This window comes from Aplidium turbinatum, chromosome 8 (assembly GCF_918807975.1).
Source record: "Aplidium turbinatum chromosome 8, kaAplTurb1.1, whole genome shotgun sequence".
Classification (NCBI taxonomy): domain Eukaryota; kingdom Metazoa; phylum Chordata; class Ascidiacea; order Aplousobranchia; family Polyclinidae; genus Aplidium; species Aplidium turbinatum.
The window spans coordinates 29,322,479-29,347,926 of NC_137479.1; the positions used below are offsets into that span (position 1 = coordinate 29,322,479).

General features: G+C 37.8%; 1 protein-coding gene across 1 annotated transcript in view; it reads left to right on the forward strand.

Annotated features, from left to right (window-relative positions):
* The window catches only part of LOC145775328 (ADAMTS-like protein 1), an 84,792-nt gene that overhangs the window by 20,959 nt on the left and 38,385 nt on the right, over nt 1–25,448 (forward strand). The window contains exons 6-16 of the mRNA XM_082586604.1: nt 1,315–1,389; nt 2,739–2,929; nt 3,071–3,185; nt 4,379–4,514; nt 4,665–4,715; nt 5,246–5,459; nt 6,001–6,145; nt 6,662–6,761; nt 7,343–7,496; nt 7,773–8,034; nt 8,414–8,567. Of these exons, the coding sequence (XP_082442730.1) occupies nt 1,315–1,389; nt 2,739–2,929; nt 3,071–3,185; nt 4,379–4,514; nt 4,665–4,715; nt 5,246–5,459; nt 6,001–6,145; nt 6,662–6,761; nt 7,343–7,496; nt 7,773–8,034; nt 8,414–8,567 (1,597 nt within the window). The remainder of the gene's footprint in view (nt 1–1,314; nt 1,390–2,738; nt 2,930–3,070; nt 3,186–4,378; nt 4,515–4,664; nt 4,716–5,245; nt 5,460–6,000; nt 6,146–6,661; nt 6,762–7,342; nt 7,497–7,772; nt 8,035–8,413; nt 8,568–25,448) is intronic.

Sequence of the window (25,448 nt, forward strand, 5' to 3'; positions counted from 1 at the left end):
ACCACTTCCCTGCCAAGCTGAATGTAGAATGCGCGAGCTCTTCACGTCAAAAACTAAGCATTGATAAAAAAAAATGTTGGCCATAAACACATTTTAGCTATGTTTGCCACCCGGCATGAATCTCCCCCAGTCAGTAAATCAGTTCAGACGTTACATCAATGCAAAAAAGAACTGACTTGTTGACTGGGATAACTCCACTCTTCCTTTACCCCATTTCAAGGCCCATTTGCGTGTGAGGTGTGATTGTCAAGTTTATTTGTAGTGCAAACTATTTAGACCAAAGATGTTTGTTCCTTTTGAAGAAATGTTTTCAATTCAGTGTTTAGATCAGTCATTCATTTTCATTGTAGATATGATAAGCAGTTATTTTTTGTTACTTGATAAGGGCTAACGTGTGTATGGCCGAAAACGTTTGTAGCTTATAGTTTATGTTCAATTTTAATCCATTATGTTAAATGCCGTGTGGTTGCTTGGTTGTATATGTCTGTGGCTGAAGAAAGTAACCTCTTTACCAAAATTGTATTTTGAAGAAATGAAACTCATAACCATCCTGGTGGCGTGTGAATCTGTTACGTAGCATTCTAGAATGCGTTTGTTTTGTGACGTTGAGAAATACTTGTATGACGCAACAAATTGGCGTTGACGTTGCATTCCACGATGACAATGACATTGGGGAAAGTGACTGTACCCATGATGGTTGTCCCAACAAACAAAACCCACCCTTTTTACATGGAATTAACGCCCGCAGACTTTGAATCAATGTATAATAGCTTGATTTTGCTCGCTAGGATATGTTTATATAATATTTATGACAGCACATACCACACGTTTTCTGATTGTTAAAAGCAGTTTTAAATGCACCCTGCATCCAGTGCTTTGAAGTCGGAAGTTTCACCAACGTATTTATTACGTTGATAAACTGGAGTAGATCGATGATGAGTGTTTGCGCCATTTTAATTAACCAAATAATTACTTTGACAATTTTGCGCAACTCCTTTCAAGAGTAAACATTTGACGTGGAAAGAAGTTTTGCTCTGATAAAAGCTAAATAATAACCAATATAAAGCACAAGATCCACACAACCTTTGTGTTACATTTTCAATTTTAACGCAAATTGGGCGCGTGTTGTTTATATTTGCGTGGTGGGAAAGTCAATATGAGGCTGTTGTGGAATTTTACTGCTGCTCATTGAAGTAAATTTTTCGTTTGGTTTTCTTATTTACAAAACTTCATTTGTTTTAAATTGTCTTTGGTAAATAAACTTTTATGGCACTGAACTGCCAAAGAAATTCTCAAGGATTATCTTGTGTTTAGGCACGGAAGTGGTCATTACCATCCCTCAAAACAGCCGCCATGTGAGTGTCTCTGAGAGAGGCTCAGGACATGCAGGTACAATGGTGCATGTGTTAGTAGACCTGTCTTCTTCCCAGGTAGCAAACCAGTCGTGTTTTACATTGATTCAACGTCTGCAGATGTTGAATCAATGTAAAAAGCGACTGGTTTGCTGTCTAGGTTGTAACATACTCACCCCAGTCGCCAAATCAGTGCTTTTTTACATAGATTCAACGTGTGCAGACGTTAAATCAATATAAAAAAGGATTATTTTCTGGGTTGAAGATATTTGGCACTTGCAATTCCCACATTGTTCAGTCTTTTCGCTCGACAATTTAATAGCTTCTTAGGAAGTTCTAATTAATAGCCGCGTAAGAAGTAATTGGTGATTTATTTATTTCACTTCAAGTTCCCACCAGCAAATTAATATTAAATGCTCATTCAACGAAACATAGACAACTTAACATTAAAATCAATCAAAAATTATCACTTTTATTGTTGTTGGCGAATTTGTGACTGTAAAAACAAAGAAGGATTACTCTGTCGAAGAATTTTGTCTTGTAACTGTATTTGATTGGCGTGTTGCAACATCACAAGCTACTTAAGAGCTTTTTCGACAAGTGTCATTATCTAAAACGTAAAGCGTTATACACTTTCTTATGTGATAGCCCGGATTAAAGAAAATCTCATCGTTTATTTCATTTAAAAACACATTTCTCCACCTATTCATTTAGTTTTCATCTTCTTACTTGATCTCCCACTTTATTTGGGGTCATTTTTGCAGAATGCCCGAGAGAAAGGAACTGGCCACCCTACTCTCGTTAGTGCCGAAGGCTTAGTATAATGTGAAATGTGAACCTTATCTTCTCATTCCCCGATGCTTGGATGAAGTATGGGACTCACCTCTATCTTTACCTATCCCCGCTACACTCTGGACAAGGCAACCTACATTTTTAATTTAATAATTTCCAAGATCTTTGATCTTTTCCAAGTCTTTGCTTGCGCTATTTTTTCATCCTCACTTTGGTCTGCATCTTTCGTCTTCTCAATTTCCAATCATCGCATTTTTTGCTCATGTGATGTCTTCTCATCATCATTATCTTGCGGGTTTTGTTACCGAATTCCCTTAATAAGTGTCTGAGAAGTCAACAAAAAGGGTCAATTCGAAAAACTCCATCTTCTTGCCTTGAATCATTGTTCAAATATGTTGTTGGCTTGAATTGAGATTATTTCATTTGGATAATAGCGTCCTCATCCTTGCTCGTTCACTTGAGTTAGAATCAAATCTTCATGTTTTAATCCTTACATACTTCTTTCCAGCCACAGTTCAATATTCGACCCATTGTAGCCTGTGTTTTTGTTGTACCTCATCATCAAAGCAGTTGTAAACTCACTTTTTATTTTAGGTTTAATGGTTAATGGTAGCAAGAAACTGGACCTGATCTTTTCACACACAAATGAGGCAACTCCGAGTGGAGTCAATGAAAGGTCAGGGGTCACGGAAAGGTCAGGGTTCGTACTCAAATATGGAAGATCTTCATATGGAAAAGAATATTTTGACGTACCGGGTCCTGTACCCAAAGATATGAAAGTTGTGGTAAGTATATAATTGCATTGTACGCAATAACAACCGATTGTTTTGTGTTTGTGTGTGACGCTGTGGTTCAACGTCTTCAGACATTAGGGTACATTGTGCTGATATAATTATTGATGTCAAATTACTGAAATTGTTTTGCAGGCATTATATGACCACAGTGTTTGGAAGTATATCAGATATGAGTTCTATCGACCTCTAGCGGTGGCTTGGATACATGACGAGACGAACGTAAAATGCACGGCCACTTGCGGCGGTGGTAAGTATTTGTCTTTGTAGTTTTAAGCAACTTAAACCTGTAAAACTTAAACCTGTTCTCCGCTTTCCATCTAAATAATCGGGAATCCCAGCGTCAACTGTCTGTCTCGCTAAAAGGAAATCCTTTACCATATACTCCAAACCCAACTTACCTTGGAGTAAAACTTGACAGACAGTTGACCTACAGACCCCACATCGAGTCACTCCGTGCCAAAGTTACCTCGAGAAATAACCTCTTGAGAAGCCTTGCAGGAACAGGATGGGGAGCCCGAGCATCAACCTTGCGTACAAGTGCACTAGCCTTGGTCTACAGCTCAGCCGAATATGCCACAGCTGTGTGGAACCGTAGCAGACACACAAAAAAGATGGATGTATGCATTAACGACACCTTGCGCATCATCACTGGCTGTCTCCGCCCCACACCTGCTGCTTATCTGCCAACTTTGGCTGGCATTGCTCCTGCTCATGTCCGTAGGGAAGAAGCCTCTCACAAACTGGCTTTGCATGCAAGACTCGATCCTCAACACCTTCTCCACAGTCACTCCCAAAGATATGGACCAGTCAGACCCCAACGCCTGTCATCAAGGCGCCCATTCCATCGATATGCTACACAGCTTGTGGATAAGAACTTCAGCTGCATGGAGACATGGGCCCAGGAATGGAACGAGCTGCCACATATCCCTCCCCAGTTTTCAGTTATACCAGCACTCTCCATCCCTCCTGGAGCAGACCTCTCAAGAAAGGCATGGGTCACATTGAACAGGATCAGATGTGACGTTGGCTGCACTGGAGCTAATCTATTTAGGTGGGGGTTGCATAATACGCCGATATGTGTCTGCGGAGCGGTAGAACAAACAATGCAACACATACTCCACGAATGCCCCATCTTACGGCCCCCAAGTGGAATCATTGGTATTCGAAAACTGGACCCAACTACCGTATCATGGCTGCACGATGAGGCATTGCCAATCTAAGCTACTACAAGTCAAACGAGAGAAGAAGAAGAAGAAGAAGAACCTGTAAAAAATAACTGTTACATGCATTTGTCATCCAACCATTCAAAAATTATCCAGGTAGCAAATCAGTCGTTTTTTACATTAATTCAACGTCTGTAGACGTTGAATCAATGTAAATAATAATCTGCAAAACTGTCTGGGATCCTCATGCTGTGTTGCATTTTTGCTTTTTTTTCAGGGCTGCAGTACATTTGGCCGATCTGCGTGGATGCTATCAATAGAGAGAGAAAGGATGATAAGGAATGCCATGAGGAAGGTCTCACTCCTCCTGCTCCTAAAGTCCACAGATGCAATATCGACAAGTGTCCAACTAGGTGGGTGGTGACAATTGCAGCTGGGTTCTTCTTGGAGTAAATTGACCCTATTTTTATGCAGTTAGTGAAAAGTGATTATTTTTAGACGATATTTAAGTGGTGACGCCCAATGACTAATCTCCATCTTTTGTTCGTTGTTGTCTAGCGCAGTTACGTGGAAGAACGCTACAATCTTGCATTTGAATTTATGGAACAATTGAGGTGAGAATTGCCTGCTTTTCCAGCTTCTGGTGTATGCTATACTTCTAGTTGGTAGTTTCTAGATTTACAGCGGCTATTTTGCTTAAAGTCTCGCCAAGTTTTGAAAGTAGCTTATGGTTTATCGCTCTGTTATTTTGAGTCCTTTTACTCGCTCATGGAGAATTTTATCATCATCATCATTATATGCCATCTCCGAGTCAAAGGTACCGGTTGTGAATTATTTTAACAACTCACAATCTTCTTTTCTTTGTTTTTCCGATACTCAACGAGTCAGCCCACTGTTATATCGATTCCTTAAGTTCTTCCCCTGCATCTCTTTCTTTGCACCGTACTACTGTATCAACAACTACTTAATGCAACTGGCCCACCAATCCTCTCAAATTATGTCCCACGATTTTCATCTTTTGTTTTATTAAATCATTTTCCTCATAATGTTATGCGAGGCCAAAAGACAATCTGTTAAACGTGTTTCAGTGAAACTAATTAAAATGATCTTGCACCAAAGGATGCTGTATCATTCCTCATCACAGGTGGATCCCTGATCCTTGGACGAGTTGCTCTGCCTCTTGTGATGGAGGAGTTCAGAGCAGATCAGTATCTTGCGCTGAGAACACCATCAACGGGCAAGATCTCATCACCAAAGATGACTCTCCTTGCTTTCGAGCTGGTATCCCTCTTCCTGAGATCAAGAGGAGCTGCAATGTTCATCCCTGTCCCAAATGGAAGGTCCAAGACTGGTCAGAGGTAGGTTGGGACTTATAACAAACTATTGTTACAGTCGTTTGCCTTGCTAGCAAAATCTGTTTCTTTGTATTGATTTTACGTCTGCACACGTTGAATGAATGTAAAAAGGACCGATTTTGCTAGCCGGATGAGTCTTTGCGACTGAGGGTATGTTATCTTACCGTCTTGGGGTATCCAGTAATTATAAACGATATAACAAGTAGAAGAGACAACTCAGTTCACAAAAGGTGCTTTTTTACAGTATTTGAACGTCGCCAAACCATGAAAAGGTGTAAAAAGGCAACGTTTGCTATGTAAGAAAAAGTTCGTCAAAATATACCAAAAAGGGAATAAATAAAATAAACCCAATTTTTTAAAGAAAATTTTCATATTTTTTGTTTTATCAAGGCAAAATTGGTATCCTGTGACATTAACTTCTAGACTACAGTAAAGAATAAACTTTTATACTGGTTGGTGCTGAGGTTTGGAGGACAGATGTACTGTGCAATGTGCACACAGATAATAACTCTTACCTGCCACCTTACGGTTATATTTCATGTAGTGTAGTGCCAGCTGTGGGCCTGGGTGGCAGTACAGAGCAGTGGAGTGCTTCGGTCTCTACGAGCAACCAGGGTTCCATTGTGATCCGACGAAGAAGCCTGTTGTGAGGCAAGCATGTCTTGTACGCAAAGCCTGCATTGAGAAAGGTGGGTGGTGGCGTGATCATATATAGCGAGCAAATGCTTCAGACATTAAGGATTCAACGTTGTTTATGTGCGATTGCGATATCTATCACGGCTAGGCGATGTAATAATCGTTTATGCCAGAGACTTGGGTTCGGTTCCGTGTTGGTCAGGTGTCACTCTGTTTGCAGTTTAAAGCGTGTTTTTTTGGCGAACGTAGTGGAAAGCAACAGGTCACTCTACCCCGATATGCCGTTCCCCTTTGGTGATTTCTTTCCCTAATAAAGGAGTTCCTGTTTTATCTCTTGGCATAGTTATGATAACAAGTTGAAAATTCGTTAGAAAACTTCCAACAAACAAGCAACTTTTTGTTTTCCTTCGATAGAAGATTGTCATTATTTTGTTTGATTTTTAAGTGTTCAATCTATAAGCGATCGGGAATGACTTGACCTTGCAGCTTGCACTGGTGATACCAGTTCTTTACCTTAACTTGCTTCTCTCCTCTTCTACGTGGTCACTTTGTTTATTTTTGTTCCCCAGAGAGTCCTGTGAAGTTTCTGGAGGAAGAGGAGCCTCATGCAGAGTTCGAGAACGCAGCATTCAGACTACGAGAGGAGAACTCCATGTCTGCACATCCAAGGTAATCTGATTGGTATGACAATAAATGAATGTGGAATATGTCACCTGCGGTTTTACTCCTTTGGAAGAAAAGCGCTATAGAGATTACGTGTTGGTTGTTGTTACTTTATGGAGAGTTGATGAAAAATAGGATAATTAAAGACGTTCCATTGCTTTCTCTTGACAAGTTACTTCAATATTAGCGCTAGCTATAGATTTTGCTTATCTTCTTTTTTTACTTACAAACCATCATTTATAAACAATAAATATAATTACTCGTGTTGACTAATTTACAGTATATAGTATATTTTAATTTTTTGCCAACTTTGCGACTTTTGCCACGAAAACGGCTTCCTGGTATTTTGATTCTATTTGAATAAGATACTAAACAATTTATTTTTTTTGTGGGGAAAATTTTATCCAAATAAATTATATAAGTTACTGCGCATCACTGATTTAACTTGCTTGGTATGTTCAATCGTCCGATTACATTCTAGTTGATGGATTCTAATACAACTTACTATAACTCTCCATATTAATTATCCATAACATCGAGAAAACGAAACACAGGTTGGAAGACATATTGTTCATTTTATCTTCCAGCTGGGTTTCGGAGAGCTGGGGTGGTTGCTCAGTGAGCTGCGGTGTCGGCATCACCACCAGGATCGTCAAGTGTCAAGCATTGTCCGAATACGCCGGTGCCATTGAGGACCTTGATGAGCGCCACTGTGTGGGAGATAAACCATCCACGGCACAGGTATGTTGTTCATCCTCTTGTGAGCCAATGCATTGAAATGTCTTATCGAGACACAGACGCGTTATTTCGTTTCCGTTGCATTAACCCGGCAATCCAACCAACATTCATCAGGGGTACCAATTGCTTGGTTACTTTATTATTTAATATTACTTGTATTTGATGTAAGTATTATTCGTTGTGTGTGGGTTGTTTTCAAGGAATTTCTGTCTCTCTATATTGTCTATTTTTATCTAAAAAAAAGTGATTATCATCTCAGCAACGTCTTCACTTTTTCAGCCTTGTTCCATGGGAAGTTGTAGTGATGACGACATCAATGATGACGTAGCCCATTCCGTAGCCGATAGAGATGACGTCACTGTAGGTGACGTCGATTATGACGTGGTTGATGATTTCAGTTCTTTCTTGCCTGAAACGCTCAACCTAACAATGTTCACCTCCGCCAACGACACCCAGACGATTGAGCCCAGCGAGGAGGGCCGGGATCTCTTTGAATGGAGGTTTGAAGAATATGGTCCTTGTGCGCCTTCTTGCGGAAAAGGTTTGTTTTAAAATAGGAAAGGTTATTTTGTCGCAGTTGAAACGTTCACTTTGTACTTGTAGCCTTGTCTGGTGTGCCTCGACACCAGAAAATTAGCACCTGGCAAGATGGTTAGAAGTCATATTTAGTGTCTTAGTGAATTATTTTATAAACTTTAATGTACAATACTGAATTGATTTAACGTCTTATGTCCTTAGCGGTTATGAAAACACGACGTATAACGTTAGTGCAACGTTTAATTCATGAACAATCCAACTTAGAAAATTAGTATAGAAATATGCTGCATTTGGCAGTTGGCAAGCCGTAGAGTTTAAATTATCTAAGAAGGTTTTACAAAAATTGCCTTAACTTTTTTGAATCAAAACCTTTTTTATGCCAGGCATTAAGACTTCCCGCCACCGTTGCTTCCATGTAGAAAGTGGATCTCTGGCATCGCCTCAACTCTGTGACGTCACGTTGAAGCAAAGCTCTCGCACGCTACCTTGTGAAAGTCAACCTTGCGTGCTACTTCCGCCAGGTGTCAACGGCACATAGTAAGAGAATGCATTTTCTGTCTTGTTAACATAGCTTCTGGTTTTATCAAGTTGAACAGGAAAAAGTTTCCTTCTCGCTGTGGCAAAGTGTTGTCCATCCTATAAAGCTACACCATCAAATCAGTTGCCACTCTGCCAAACTGCACAAAGGATATTCCACTCCGAAGAAGACCACCAGTTAGAAATATAACTTACAACTCTTTTAAGCCTCAAAGATTTCATAATGATCGTGGTGTAGTTTTTAACTGTTTAGTTTCCGGTTAGTTAGTTGGGTTCGCATTGCTTTTGATTTTGTGGTGAAAAAAAAAATTGTTTCATTTTCTTGTACTTTCTTGTTAAAATATTTAACAAAAACACTTTCCAGACAACAAATGAGTCGATTTTTACATTGATTTAACGTCTGCAGACATCAAATCAATGTAAAAATCGACTGATTTGCTGTCTGGGTTATTGCCAAAGGAAGTTCTTGAATCGCACTTAGAGGAATACTGCTAAGTTTCCTGATTGTTTGCATTGCATATTGCCTAAAATGTCCCGGTATTCCAATTACACGGTAGTTATTAGTGCACTGTTCATTTGTTTGTCAGCTTTCAACCAGATGATCAACTGGCCAATACTCCCGATAGTCAGTGGCTCTTTCAATTTCCACTGCTCCAAGTTAAATAAGCAGAATTTCTTTCTTTTCTATCATTCTTATTCATCTTCTATCTTGGCCATGTGGCTCTTCTTCTGATTACTTTGAGCCTACACTTGTCTTGACAAAGTCACTCAAATAGTTCAAAAGGTTAAGCCGTGTCTTTTTCTGATGAGATGTACTGCTTTAAAACATCATTTAGTGATTGATATCTGAAATTCATTTTTATCCATGACATTTGCCCTAAATCCCTTCGATTTCCGCTTCAAAATTTTTCCATTTCTTTACCCGATTTCATCAAAGAAAACTTATTAAAGTCTGCCAAAGTATATTTGGTAATGAGGTGACTACAATAACGCCACACCTACCCTAAGTTGTCTTCAGTAAGAAGGGCATTTTATTACTACAAACGCGGAAGCGTTAAAAACATAAATAAACACATTGTTCAGTACAACTTAGGTGTTCGGCACAGTACTTTGGAAGTTTTGTTTACAGAACAAGATCAGCCACAGGCCATTGAGTCTCCACAGTGGAGCCTGTTTACAGTAACAGAGGTTTAAAGTTACCCACAAACAAACAGCCCCTTTCTTTCTGGCAAGAGAACTTGATAGATAGCTTTGACCTCGTCACGCTTGATTGCACAGGCGACATTTTGAAAAAATGAACAATTTTAGCCAAAACACAATGGAGCCAGTGCTTTGACGTCATAGGTTGTATGTTTCTCTCCACGTGTCATCACTCAGACTTGAGATCTTCGAGCGCCTTCATCATGAACTTTTGGGTTCATCTGCGGCGGTTGATTAGTGTGTTCATTTCCGTTTCTACAGTAGTAGACGGGTTTCGATTCCTGGTCTGGTCACATAAAACATTTTAAAATGGCAGCGACTGTGTTTTTTAGCGTAGTGGGAATGCATTTTTACATCATGAAACATGACAGGTTGACACAAAGCATCAGTAAATATCAGTATATTGGCTACGTGGCCGAGTAGTGAGTGCGCTTGCATGGTGATCGGAAGAGCGTCGGTTCGACGCCCCTTCAGAGCACATGATGTGTCTTGGCAAACCGCTTGATATAAATTTTTTAACCATCAGATATTTTGGATACCGCAATTTTTTTTATATACAATGGAATTACAAGGAGCACAAGCGCTAAAAACCAGAAGTTATAGAGTGCTACATTAAACAAACGATATCACTGATATTACTTTGACGCGAATTATAAAATTGACAAAAAATTACAAACGTTATCGGCCATACTCATGTTAGCCCTTGTTCATGGTTCAAGAAAATCACCTCTTTACCAAAATTGCATTATGAGATTGTAAAAGTGCTCATGAAAAAGAAAAACCAAACGATGCGTTTCTACACAGTTGAGAAATTATTTTCTTGTTTTGTTGTTTGTAATTTGCATTTTAGACAAGATGAAATACTGGTCAACATATCAGCACCGGTTGTTGCTAGACGTGTTGAGATACAATGTATAATTGTATACGGCAAAGAATTAATTCCTAATCTAAGCAAGTGTGAATGTTTAAATGTTATGTGATATTTTGTGATTGTATGGTACTGTATGACCAAGGAAATTGTGAAGTAATACATTTATGAACTGCGATGTACAAACCACAAACTTTGTGCGAAGATAATCGGATTTGGCAGAAGTCTACAAATAGATGTTAAGGCCAACTGCAAAAAAAAAATCAGACTTCAAAATACAACTCAACAGGCAAGCTGTACTTGACTCGGAACAACTTGCTGAGTTAATGTTTCAGCACTTTTTGTCGTGGAATGTCACTTCAAAGCAAAGGTCATTCCCTGCATTTCAACACCTTTGTTTGTTGCCGAGAGTATTACTACTTCAATCAACTTTGACATTTTAAAACATCACATTCAAGCAAAACAGCATATTGTGCTCATGCAGTAAACAAAAAACCCAGTTTTAAGCAAATTCACGTTTGGGCCTCACTTGGGTTTTTGGGCCGAAGGTCTAAGGCTGGATTCACAACTAAATTTCAATTATCAAGGATGTAAATGTTGTAGACGAAAGTTTGAGCTGAAAAATTGAGGGTAAATTTATCTTGATGCAGTCAGTAAGCGGTAAACAGGATCAAGATGGCTGGAAATCTCTGATTTGAGGCTTTTTCTACCAAGAACTGCGGTGAAGTCAAAGTCGTTTGAGTGACGAGGGCGTGTGAGAAAGGTAGTTGGTTCGCTACCGATGGAAAGCACACGGCTGAGTCTCAGCAAGACATTTTATCATATCATTGAAGGTGAACACGAAGATTTACTTTCTTGTGTTCCTTTCCACTTAATCTAAATCTTTAACCACCTGGAGTAAGCTTGGATACGATGACTACCTTTTTACAAAGATGTTAGCGCAAACTGCGTAGAGAAGCTACAAGGAATAAGGCAATCTTTGGCCTTATCATCCAAGACAGGCAGATCTTTTTAAGCACGAGTTGGGCGACCACAACAGAAATCTATTTTTGTTTGGTTTTGGTGATTTGCGAAGATCAATTATTTTGGTGCAAGTCTTGAAACTGAGAGCCTCAGTTTTAGGCAACTTCAATGCTATTTTGATTTACTCGCTACACTCATTGATACTTTGACAACTTGTTGTTGCCATATTGGCGTCACAGTGGTATTGTTGTTTGCACAAAATGACATATATGGATGTGGTTAATTGTAGCTATGGAATGTTGTCAATTGTCAAGCATTACAAGCAATTACTTGTAAGTGATTGAACTTCGATATATTGTGTGAGCGGAAATAACAACTGATGTACATTTGTTTTGATTTTTTTTTACCATTAAGTTGCAGCCAGTGACAATGTATTTTGTTCCCGACCCAAGTTTCTTGTGTACTCAAAGGTTTTGCAACGCTTTAGTTCAAGGTCTAGTTTTATTTGTTTCAGTGAACCTGAAAATGAAGACAGGTTTTTGAGTTTGCATGGGAAATGACGTATTCGACTTTCCAGATTTGCAATACTTGAAGAAAAGTCCGGAAACATTGGCATCATTCCGGACAGCTTAGTCTCGATACTATCGACACCTTTTTCAAGTTTTCCATTTCCCAAATTGAGACTAGTCGGCGTCACTGGGTTTCTGGTAAAAATAAATTTGAATTTGATTTGTTAGTTTGGCATTTCTGAACGTCGAAACGTCAAAAAAATTACTGGAATTATTTGGATCTTAATTTCAGCTCTTGCTGTTATAGTTTTTGCATCTGTTCGATGGTTAATGACGTTGATTAAACATTGCCCAGGTTTCATTTAGTAAATCATTAAAAACCCTAGATGGCCTGTAAGTTGCAAATTTTTGTTCAATCGACGTGACAGTGCGTTGTTTTAACGCAACCAAACGCAATTGCAACTTACGACTAATTGCACAGTCAGTTGTCAACTTGGCCTCTGTCGTTGAATTGGTTCCATTTATAATGGCAACGGTGGCTTTCATTGTAACACAGCAGTTTAGTTCTTTGAATTGATTTTGGTGAAGTTGGATAAATAGTTTTGTGGCATTGTAGGCGACCTTAACTTTCTGTTGTTTTGGTTAGTTGTGTTCAAAATGAGAAGTTTTGTGGGAAATAAGAAAAACTTGTTACTTTATACTCTTTTATCTCTCCGCAGACATTTCTGTTTTAGATCCGGTCTACTTAGTAGCCAGGCAGCTCGAAAAATATTTGATAACAATTATAAAGATATTTTCCAGATATAGATAAGCCTAAAAATATTTAAAAGATTAAAATAAATTGCTCTTGCATAGTTTCTCTTATATCTTAACTCAAGATTTAGTAATTTATGGCAGGAAAGGTATGGAATGTCTAATTTTAAAGATCTAGTTGTCAATACAGGAAGTTGTAAGCCTTGCAGATTATTTTGGTAGATCCATTGATTCAAGGCAATGGTCTGGTTTACATGCAGTATGATGGTGCCCATTATAAACTATTCAACGAATTTAATCAAAAAGAAAGCATAAGATGCTTGTACTTTGAATTGATGCAGGGTTTTGGTACAAGTAAAACTTATAAAGTCTGTCCGTCAACAATTTCTAAGTTTGTAAGTATTTGTACTACAAAATCTATCAAAAAAGTTGTTTTTATGATTGTTTTACTGTATCTTGCTGTGTTTACATCTCTTCGATGATGTGTAAGTTGTACTCTGAAACTTACAAATTGATTTAGAATAATCTACGAAACCGCGATACCTCGTTTATTTGCAATTTGCCTAATTTGGTTGTATTGTATCCGCTTTGTGTTTTCCAGCTTGAAATTTCTTCTTTTTTACTTTGATTCAACCTCTGCAAACGTTAAATCAATGCACAAAAGAAGAGGTTTGCTGGTTTGGTTACAGCAAAACTATTGGAGTCAACTCTGTTGAACGTGATTGAACTCAACCAGCCTGATCAATTTTTAACATCAACATCAAACGTCTGTAGACGATGAATCAGTTAAAGAAGTCCTAGTTTGCTACCATGCATGCATGGAATGGGTCATTAGCAAATCTCGCAAAAGCCAAATAGTTTGAAGGTGAGCAGCATCTTTAAAAATATATCGTTGTAGCAATGACCAACAGCTTTCCCCAAAATAGGACAAACGAACTCTTTTATTGGTTGTTGCAATAATGTCACATTCCACCAAATTTTTCTTCCTCTTGCTTATACACTTGCTGATGAATCGGTATTCCAGCTGGTAGGCCTACTGCTTTTCATTGCGAACACAAAAAAGCTTGTAGCGAATCACATAAAATATATAATAAATCCCTTTTTGGTGATTCTTTTCTCAAGGAAATGCATGTAAAGTTGTCATTTTTTGATTTAGTGAATACGAACTTAGTAAATACAGCACCCAATCAAGTTGCGAGGGCCAATCTCTTTTTTGAAGTGGATCTTTATCTCATTTTAAAGTCATGCATTTGATTTTAAAATTCGATTTCAAGATACTTTGGTTTATTAGAACCTTCAGGATAAATTGTGAGACGTTTAATTTGTTCGAAAACGCATTCTCTGATTTTTACGATGTTGAGGTATTTCAATTTATTTCGTATATTTAACGACTAACTGATATTTGTAACAACGCGCGATGCTTCGGTTCAACTCACACCAGATGACCCTAAAGTTATTTCAAAGTTTATTTAATCGAAAAAAGATCTGAAGACTGGAATTTATAATTGCAGAAAATTGAGTCAGCCACAGATTCTGAACCTTCGAGAGGTCTTAATAATCTATTGTCTGCTTATGACGTAGCTGTTTCCACTCAAATGCTCACAGAGTGAAGCCAGGCGGACGAAAGTAATAAATATTTGCCCAAAACAAGAAGAACATGAGCGTACAAGAAACTTCTAAGCCTCTTTGCCTGTCAGTGAGCACTCAGAAGTCCGGTGAGGTAGACCAACCATATCGCCGCTCATAGCCAGCTCACATACCAGCTGCAGCGGTACAAGCAGTTGGGTGAGATGGGTTAGTCGTCAGATGAAACAATAGCAATGCTCGGATTGCTACTCTCGAGCTTTTGTAGTTGTTGAAACTCTACTTATAGAAAAGATTGGGAAAGTCGGTACAAATGACAAATAAATCTGTGATCACGAAATAAGAAAAAAACAACGCTGAGTTAGTTCAGTCAACTAAATTCACCTTTTATGCGTCAGACGAAAGCTGCTAAACGCTGTTGAAGGATACAAAGGTGCAACGTTGTTGAGACTTGTCGCCTGAGGAAGCAGCTAATGTGGAATGTTGTTCGAATCAATTGAGCAAAGTAACAAAATCAAAATTTTGGGATAATTTCTTTCAACAAAAGCTGTTTGTTTAGTTTCTCGCTGATGTTTTAGATATTGACACAGGTGGCAATATTCAACCGGCAGGGCTGTTCAGAAGAAGACTGATTTAATATAAATACATTGAATCAATGTTAAAAAGGAACGGAATGATGCTGATATGATACGCATACGATAGTTTGTTAGCTTGTTGAGAATATCTGTGTGCAACTATGTGTTTTAAAAATACTTGATTACTTTACAACTATTCTTTTAAAGAAGCTTCTGCTATAAGAGCGGTTGATTTACATGCTTTAGTGACATAGTTTAATGCGTAAAGAGCAGAATAATCTTCTAACTTTGCGATTCTGGGATAATTTTCGTGATGCTTTGGTTTGGAAAGAGTTATCTGCTCCTCTTGTTGATGTTTGTTGATGTCACAAACGGAATCTTTTCAAGAATATTTACACAACCGCGAGGTGTCTCACTTGCGCAACTACGTGCCTTCAAATTTCGTCCGAGGTTTCGGTAAGTGTTAAATTATGATGTCATTCTTACGTCAACAAGACGTGTTTATTGCAACACTCAATGCAAGGTCCACAGCAACAGCATATTGTCCGAGATAACAAACATAGATGATAATTTATGATGGCGGGGCAGCTTTTGTGGTCATAGCGATCGTCATCTGATAAGGTTTTGGGGCAAAGAGTCCATTCTGTTACTGCCCCATGTGAGGATGTTCCCGGAATACACTAAGAGGGTGCTGGAGAGAAGTCAGTTTTGATCTCGACATCCAAAACACAGACCTTACGCTTCTTTTGGTGAGCGTCAGATGTTGCGTTGTAGCAACCATGCTTATAGGCGTTGTAGGATATTACGCGTTCACTGGGATGAGATGTAACTGAGTAAGCTTTGGGCTGTGTCTACATGGCCTACCGTCTCATCGAGGGACGGGAAGTATCTCTTGGTCAATTTACATGAGTTCTTAATGGACGCTTTTTAATAAGACTACTCTGAAATACCCGGATGTAATGATATCTTGAATTTTAGGATTTTTTTCTCAAATCACTGTGAAATCTAAGATTGTACTTGGCACTTTAACGGTAAATATCAGCTTGTAACTCGATGAGGTGTGCAATTGCTGCATTGACTTGTTTTCAAATCGATCGGTTATTATTACAATATAATGACATATTCACAATGCAGGGATATTGTAAGTGCTCCACCATTTAAACATTTCACGCAAAATTGATTGACTTTTAAAAGGTCTATTGAGATATCCATTGTAGTAAGCTGTTTTTAATGAAGCAACCATATATAACCGTAAAAGATTTGCAATTATTCAGTGATCAGATTTGCATTTAATGACAAGTTTATAGTCAAAGTCCCGCTGCGTATGTGTGTGTGGCCTATTCGAGCAGTTTTACTTTTTTATCCATTTTTGACAGACATCTAAATTTTGTCACAAATGAACATCACATTGGATTCGTTTAGAAATTTTAAATTAAAACAACTATAAGACCTTTCGTAAATAGGAAAGCCACCACAAAAACGTTTTGTTCCACACGCCAAAGCAAGTTATGTTGGTGCTATTCCGGTTTCAACATGACGCTTTCTTCGCCTTTACCCAGATTGCAGGCGAAACCTTGTTACGTCCTTTTGCCATGTAAAACATTTTTAACACCTGTAGACTTGAAATCAATGTAAATAAGTAAAAAACTTTTCAATGTTTTGCTGGCTGGGTAGTTGTACCTGCCACAACAGAACATGAAAACATCCTGTTGTTTTAACTTGGGAGATAGCACAAGAGGCAGTTGATTGGAACCCGGAGTTGAGGAAGGTGATATTTTGACAGGGTGCTAGTTTTATTTGGTGTTGTTTTAGCCTGGGTTGAATGTAGGAAGTGGTAAGTTGATCTTAGTTGTACGTTGTTCTCTTCTTTTGTTCAACCTATTGTTACGTATATCAACGCAAAAACGGTGCGAAAATTTAAAGACTGTATTTTATGTTATCTTTTGCAACATGCAAATACAACAAAGATGCCGAGATATCCAATTAGGCCTCATACCATGCAATTCAAGACGTTGACCTGAAGGAGCGAATTCTCGGCAACTTCCCTACAGCTGGTTTTCAGACTAACTATTTTCTTAAAACCCTGGCTGCATGCTTTCTCTGTGTAAAGGTTTTGTAATCAACTAATCATTTTCCTGTGTATTCATCAACTTCTACATTTTCTTGTTGCAAAGAACTTTACGAATTCTATTTCAAGAAGTCCTAGTTATTGTTGACAGTTGGTTTGTTGTATGTTGTTGGTGTGATAAAAGTTTGCTGACTTTCTAGCACCCGACAATGGACCACTGGTATTTTGTTGCTAGACAGTCATCTAACAATAAGTTTTCCATACAGAGCTGTGTTTCTCGAAGGTTTTATTCGCGTACGGCCAAAGTTTAAAAACTTTTGAAACAGGGTCTTTATGTCATTGGGAAAACCGAAACTGGGTCTATCTGACCCAGTGCGGTGTTCGATGGGCTGTCGGTTTAATGTCGTGATTAACATATTGTGACAATACAATCATAACAAAGCCGATTATTATCTTCCGATCTGTCAGGCTTCAGCATGGCAGCATCGAAACGAAGTAGTTGATTGTCAGAGTTCATCAAATGAAGTCAAATCAATCTTTGCTTGGTGTGGTAGCTCGGTCAACTTTTAACTTTATGTTTATTAATCAAACTTTTAATCAATTGGTATTCCACTTTAACTATGACATATGCAATATAGCTAAGCCAAGTTTTATCCTGCAAAGCAATCGTTAAGGTGGATCTTGCGCCACAACGTTGAAGCGATGTATATAAACTGCTTTCATTAAGAAAGATTTCAGTTCTACGAAACACCTTTTAATCACCACATCGATTAATTATTGGCCAACAACTTTGTCATGTCATTACAGGGTTAAAGCAAACAAAAACTAATTAAATCATTATGGCTGGGCCAAAGTTGACTTTCGTGGCAGAGTGAGGTTTAAGTTTGGTAGCTTCAATTTAATAACAAAATAGGAAAGGAGTGTGAACGGACAGATTCTATTACAAATTAATCTTAGAAATTTTTTAATTCTTTTCTTGGTAAAAAAACTTACGGTTTTTCTAACTTGAAAATAATTTTCTTAAACAGAGATTTCTGCTTTTTTGAATTTCATATTTCATCATCATCATCATTATGTTCCTTCCTCGTATTGAGGGTTTGATGCAATTTCATATTTACGAAATTTATATTGTTTCATAAATGCTGTAGCAATAGATAATTCGGCATTGTTAAGTTGGCGAAGAAAGTTTTATCTCCACGATTATCACGCTTTGGGTCACTTCTGAATGCGCAGATATATCTATTTTCTTCCGCCGTCTTTTTCTGTGAGGATTGAAGCGAGATATTGAAAAACAAAGTTTTCTACTATATTTTTTTTATCGTAGGTCAAAACTTGGCGACTGTCATTACGCCGTCTTAGTAACTTGAAACGATTATCGAACGTAAAATCTAGTAGTTTCTGGCGCCATTCCGGGCCAATATTTATGAATTGCCAGTTCAAGAAACGCTTCTGTGATTTCAGACTTTGCGGAAACGTTGAAGGAAAAATCTATTTTAAATAAGTGAAATCATACACTAACGTTTGATCAATGCTTGTAGATGCTTAATCGACATCAAATTTGTTCTTGTTTGCTAAGCTTTTCGGGTTGCCTACAATTGACGAATATCAGCAGACAATGTTGTTATAAGCACATTAATGGATGGTTTATGGCCCAACGTCCAGTCTTTCCATAACTAGAAGCTAAAAATAAAGAGGATTACGTTTTATTTAGTCGCATTGGATCGAATACGTTTCCACAATATCGAGTATTTTTTTCATCTTCCAACATTTTCCCAGACAACAAAATCCGTTATTTTTACACGTCTGCAGGCGTTGAATCAATGTAAAAATGACGGATTTTGTTTCCTGGCTTAAGATAACACCTCATCATATCCCTGAAGATGTCAGTCGGAATCACTGACAAAACGCAAGAAAGTTTTAAAAAGATTCACTGAAGGCAGTTTTTCCATCATGTTGGTTTGGAGGGCAGTGTAAAACTACATTTTATATTTAGTTCTCACAAGAAACTTTTTTAATTGGCATTTTGGTGTCATCTGCGTGCTTTTGTTCATAATCACTTTTCGTTGATCCAACGTGAAAGAACGATGATGCCCATTTCTGACTTCCTAAATCATTTATCATGAACTTCCGAATGCTTGGCCACGTCTGGGAGGAGCAATGGAAGTGTGAATTGATTTTCACGATTAGAAAGTTTTGGTTCATTCATTGGCTCAACAAAATTTGTTACTGTTACGTTGAAATTGTCAGTTTTTACGTCAATTTTCCTTCCCATTGCAGTAAGTCAGACATTTTTACATTGATTCAACTTCTGCTGTTGTTGGAGCGAGGGTTCAGTTCCTGGCCAGGCTACAACAAGAAGAAGACTAATTGTCGATTGGATCTATAAATCTCCACTTCAACCGATTTGGCTATTCATAATTTTGTTATTTAAGTGGTAGCGATATGATGACTAATTGAATAACACTTGATTAATGATTTTGCGGGTCTTTTGTGAAACAATATATTTTGATCAAGAAAACATCTTGCAATGTTGACTTTGTGTAAAATTACTATCATTCAACAAGTGGTTGACAATTTTTGCGATACCCCTTCTGATTTTAACACCCCAATCCTCACAAATGCCATTCCTAGATAGGAAGCCGACGAAAACCAGCTCTGTTATGACGTAAATGAAAACATCTCTAACGTTGTTTACTGAAAACAAAACAATGACAGTCACCATGCTTTGAATTCTTGTGTCGAGTTTCAACGCTTGTATATTTTTGCAATCACATCGTTGGTGATTTGACGTTAAGTGAACACTAATTGAGTACCATTGTTATAAACAAAACGGTTGTTTTTGTTGGTAAAATATATTCTCTGTCATTTAAACAACATAAGTCGGTCTCAAACAGCCAACCTTCAAATTAATCCCTTCCCTGCCACTCTGCAACTGGACTCTTGAAGCCTGGTCTTCATACTGCAACCGGGCAGAGAGTGACAATTATGAATATCCCTATGCATTGCGTATATGTTGTCAGTGTGGCGCTTAGTGGTACCCTGCACTCTAAGGAGCAAACAAATCTTTTATAAATTGATTCAACGTCTAGAATTGAATCAGTGTTAAAAAAGGACCGATTTTCTACTTGGATGTTACTGCTAACAAAAGTTATTTTGTCTTTGAAAAAATATAAAACCTCAGTGTATCTGACATAACTGGTACATTTCGTCTTTTTCATATCAGCTGCAGACGTTGAATCAATGTAAAAGGGTAGGATTTTGTTAGCTGTTGTTGCGTTGTTTGTTGAGCTAATAATTATTTCGAAGTCGAGGAAATGAGTTTTGTGAGTTGTATGGACACTGACAATCATGTTTCTGACAGTGAGAATACTTTTAAACCTAATCCAGCGTACTTGAATAATGGCAAGTGATTGCGAAATAAACACTGTAAGTCAAATCAAACTTTTATGTTGTTTCAACTGGGCTAGCCCCCACTGAGGATGGAGGTCTTGCGGATGTGTCTTGTCATTCTTTCAAAGTTAATATCAATTTCGACAGACGCTACGCAATTAAACACACTGTAAGCTTTTCGTTGTTGTCAAGGAACCAAAATTGGTAGCGGGGAATAGACTGTTGGATCGGATTTGTTTGGTTTGTGATGAAAGTGAAATGGTTTGATGAAACGTATCTTTTCAAGGCAAGTTTGGTGTTTTGTTAATCGTTGGTTGAACGTGGTTTGCAAGAATTGCAGATTCAACCTTCACTGTTTGCCACCTGATAAAAGAAATAACAAGCTTCAAGCTCTGTTTAGTCATGGCCAAGTCAGTCTTTGACAAGAGAAAAATAACGGAGTGGTAGCCATGTCATGGATATGAAATTAGTAGGTACAGAATACCAGGGCTGGTTCACGCGTATGGTAGCCTGCAACAACCTCAAACCCCATCAGAACGTCATTGCCTTTTTTGCCTTATCGTCAGTTTAACTTATAAATAGAATGACGTCAGTTATGTTTCAGCATAAATCTTTTCTGCCAAGTCCAAACTTGAAAATCGTTTTTATCGTTTGTTAGCGATTGTGTTGTGTTGTTTTTTATGCTAACTTAATACAAGGGTCACGGGTATTTTACGATTGATAACGTTCCACTAATATTTATAACGTTTTGACAAATGTAGAAGTATAAAAGAAACGGTACATGAGTAGTTGTAAAGCATCCACCCATGTAACTTTCATATTCGTGTTTTGTTTGAGTGGTGATGCAGAAAATGCGAATTATGCTGATGCATTTAAACACCGTTAACTTCCGATAAAAATGAGCATTGTTTGGAAATAATCAGATTAATCGATCATAGGATTTGCGTTTGTTCCGCCAATGTTGACACTGTGAGATTACAAAGGAAATCTATTGCTAGTTGAGGGGCACTTAATCTTCGGCAGGCCAGAGTAACCGATAACCACGGACTAGATGCCTCTTTTGTTTCTTTGAAAGGATAAAGTACTTCAAAATGGGGATTACGTCATTTAGCGTACGTGAGTGCCCCAAAAGTGGCCTGAAGTGCCCCCTTTGATGAGGGCCGTAGTTTTTCAAAAATCGACCGATGGCTAGAAGCCCAAGGCAGCAAACATGCTATTTTTACATATAGGCACGTGAAAACGATGTAAAAATTCCAATTTTGATAGTAGGGACTGCCCGCTTTTCATTTTATGTTCGAAAATAACGGTTTTCCGTTTTTGCTCCTACAAAACGTCTTTTAACATTAAAGAAACGTATCAGAGTTTAAATGAACTTAAAAACAACCAATTTTTTTGCTTGCCTCCCACGTAACTATCTTATCATTTCGTTCGTCTAATTGCAGAAGACTAGTAATCGATATGTTAAATATGATAATAATAGGCTAATAGGCCATTCTTATCTTTCAAGCAGCAATGAAACAACAGAGAAGATATGAATAAATTCGTTTTGTACTATTTGATTAATTCGACTAAAACTGCCGGTTTGTGAGCACCAAAACAGATGATTTTATTGTAAGAGTTGTACTGCACCCATTCAGATCTTCATCAAGGCTCACGGCATTGCCTTAAAATCCTTGTTCTTACATTTTAGTTTGAATCAAAGCAATTCATTGTAACTATTCTAAGTCCACAACCTTTTCAACAAAATAAAGTTTGTTTAATGTATTTCATGATGAGCGTTGCGGTGTTCTACGAATCGACATTTACTGGCTCATGGATGGTAATCTTGACCTAACAACGGCGGAAGAAAGCATTTTTCCTATTTAAACGATTTTTTAATACTCATCTTACCTGCCAAACTCTTCCCGTGACGCTGCGCGAGATGGCAGCTTTTTGGTGACTTGGGGCAGACAAGGCAAAAATCTGGCAAGTCATGACATTGATTTTCTCCACAAGACCAGTTGCCCAATACCTACAGACAAGGACACGTTTGTTGAAAATTGGCACGACGTATAGCTTGGTCGATAGTTTCTTCCTTTTGGTCGGAATGTTTTCACCATGATTTGGAACAAAATCAACGTAGTTTGATATTATTCTAAGACTTCAAACAACGACGTCATGTTTTTGAATAAAGACGTTAAAGAAACGTCGGTAATTGTCTTCAGTTGGAATGTTGTTTTATTCTTAACGAAGCGTGGCAATGATTAGCCAGCGTAGCCTCCAAATAGTCTTGATGGGTTTCAACAGACTGTGGTGTTGTAAAGAAGTCCCCGTTGACTTGGCTCTGCAAATATTTTGAGTTACCAACTTTCGTTTTCTTTGATCTTCTTCGTCTTGAGGTACACCATTCCTTTCATTAGCATTTCTTTCTTTTTTATTATCCCACCGAGTTGGGTAGCAAAGTTTGCATAAAATTGGCTTTGAGCACTTAGCTACACTGCGATAAATTCTCATCGTAAATCGTGATTTAAAGGCGACAACCATTGTCCCAAATTTCTTGCTTTCACCGCAACCGCTCGACTAATGTTTGCACAGCGGAAAAAAAGCTCTTTTCAACCGCACTGAACGGCAAGCATACTACATAAGCTAGCCACCGTGAGCACAAGCTAGCAGCTTGTCCAGAGCGAGCGACGAAAGGTCGTTGTTGAAATTTGTTTCGATAAAAGTCACATTTCAAATTTAATGATTCCGTTGCATGTTGAAGAATAAAAATTATACTCTTCTAGCGATTCGTTAGAATTCAAAAGATAGGAAAGGGCTGAGAAGTATTTGTTTGCAAGCTGGTTAAAACTTTTTCCAGAAGCCTTGCTCACTAATTTTTTTAATTAACCTGAAAATATGACATGGCTATGAAGAGGATTGAAATGCTGTATGGCGAGGGAAAAGCGTTAAAGTTTAATTGCATACATTTAACTATATTTGTTAAGCAAACGTACAGTAATGAAAATTTGAAAGGTGAGAGTGTTTCTTTTGATTTTTGTGAGCAACGAAGTGTGACCGTCATTCTAGCTGTCAATCATCTTTCTGCAGTAAAACTTTACAAAATTACGCGAAAATACAACTCGTGCAGCGAACCGGTGGAGCAGTCGGTGTGCGCTTTTGCCAGTTGCGTGGTGACAAGTTCGATTCTCTAGCATTGGTTAAAGAAAACTTAAGTGACATCCGTGTTTGTTATTGTTGTTTTTCTCTTTAACGTGAAAATGGCTTAAAAGCTTTTATTGCTGGTGTTCATTGACATAATTTGCATCAAGATTTGAAAAGGAAACTGCGTCTTTATTTCCTTTTGGTTAAAATATTCCATAATTAATATTTTGAAAGATAAACGTAAAGCTTTGTTAACAAAACGTTTGTGTTTAATTTTGTTTCGCTACGTCCAATTATGTAAAAGCAACGTCAAACGTTTTGTCGTCTCATTATTTGCAATTCTTTCTGCTTGGAGACTTAAAACTTGTAGTTTTTATTTCAGTTTGTCTAGTTTTGAAGTTGTTAGAATTTTTATTTTTGCCTTATTAGAAACAATTGCGAGTAAATTTTAATTGACAAAAATTATCAGAATGTTAATTTGCAGATAAAGTCCAACTGTTGTTCCGTGTGAGGTTCTGTGAGAAATTGCGAGTGTTGTGTCTTTGAATGCTACGATCTAGCTATGATTTCAAGTGCCTTAATAACCTCTTACCTCGTTTCAAGTGGTTCACCATTGAGAGGTTCAGAAATGATGTCTTGCTTCAGCAGCATAACTGCTATCCCAGCGTTGTGTTTATGTTTTACAACGTTAGAATGATATAAAATTTTATTTGAAGTTTGTTTGCCTTGTTGGGTTTTAAAAAGAAACTTTTTGCACGTTTAGTGTTACTAGAAATACGATTCAAACAGCGAAGTATACCTGGAGAGTTTCCACATTTAGAAGTATATATTTGCAGAGTTTTGCTTTTATCAGCGATACTTTGCTGCAGTTTTAAGCAGACTTGATGTCATTTAATTTTAAACCGAATCAATTTGTCATTTCTTGTGGCTTGTTTACACTAACTATCAATTTATGTGTAATCGGTCACCATAGTGGCCGTTCGTGTATTTCTTGCATTTTGCAGGGAAGGAATGTTTTCTCGAACAAGTATTGTGTTTTACCATTCACAATGTACAAGCACATTCATTTTTTAATAAACTCTTATTCAATTTCAAGGCGATTTGAACTGGTTCATACCAGTCACTCCCGCAAGCAATAATTAAATAAATTAGTGGTTAAATTCTCAAGTATTGTTCTTTAATATTTCCGCTTGAGTAAGAAAATCAACCAATTCAGTACCGTACCCAGTAGGTTGGCAATTTGTACGTGGTTGGCTCGCCTGGTTTTTGGTTTTATTTGTGTTATTCAAGAAATAAGTTATACTTCAGTTTAAATTCACACTGAAGTGACTGAAATAGTTAAATTATGGGCCGAAAAAGTTGAAATGTTTTTTACAGGTTGTAAAATTATACATAAGGAAAAGCTGAAGTTGAGTTTTTTTGTGTATAGCTTCATTTCGCCCGTGTAGAATTTCGGACTCCTTTAGTAGAAATAGATGGAATTGTTCAGAAGACGCTTGACCGAAAGCAGCGTCATGTAGTACGCCAATGACGTCAGCGCCATTGCGATCATAATCCATAATTGTGTACGACGCATGAATTTGGGGTGTATTTAACATTTTTGTGGCGTATTTTATTTCACAATACTCGCTTTTCATCGAACCTACACTCAATGACGGAAAATAGACCAAACGTTTCAAATTTTCTTTAAGGTAGCACGTATCATTTTTGAAAGAGAGGTATATTGTTCTTTAAGTAGCAGTTTCGAAAGGTCTTTAGTTCATCTCAGCGAAGATAATAGTGAAATGTTGTCTGATTGCATGTAATAGCCAAACCCACCGTGGGGAGCATATGATTATGTCCAATGTC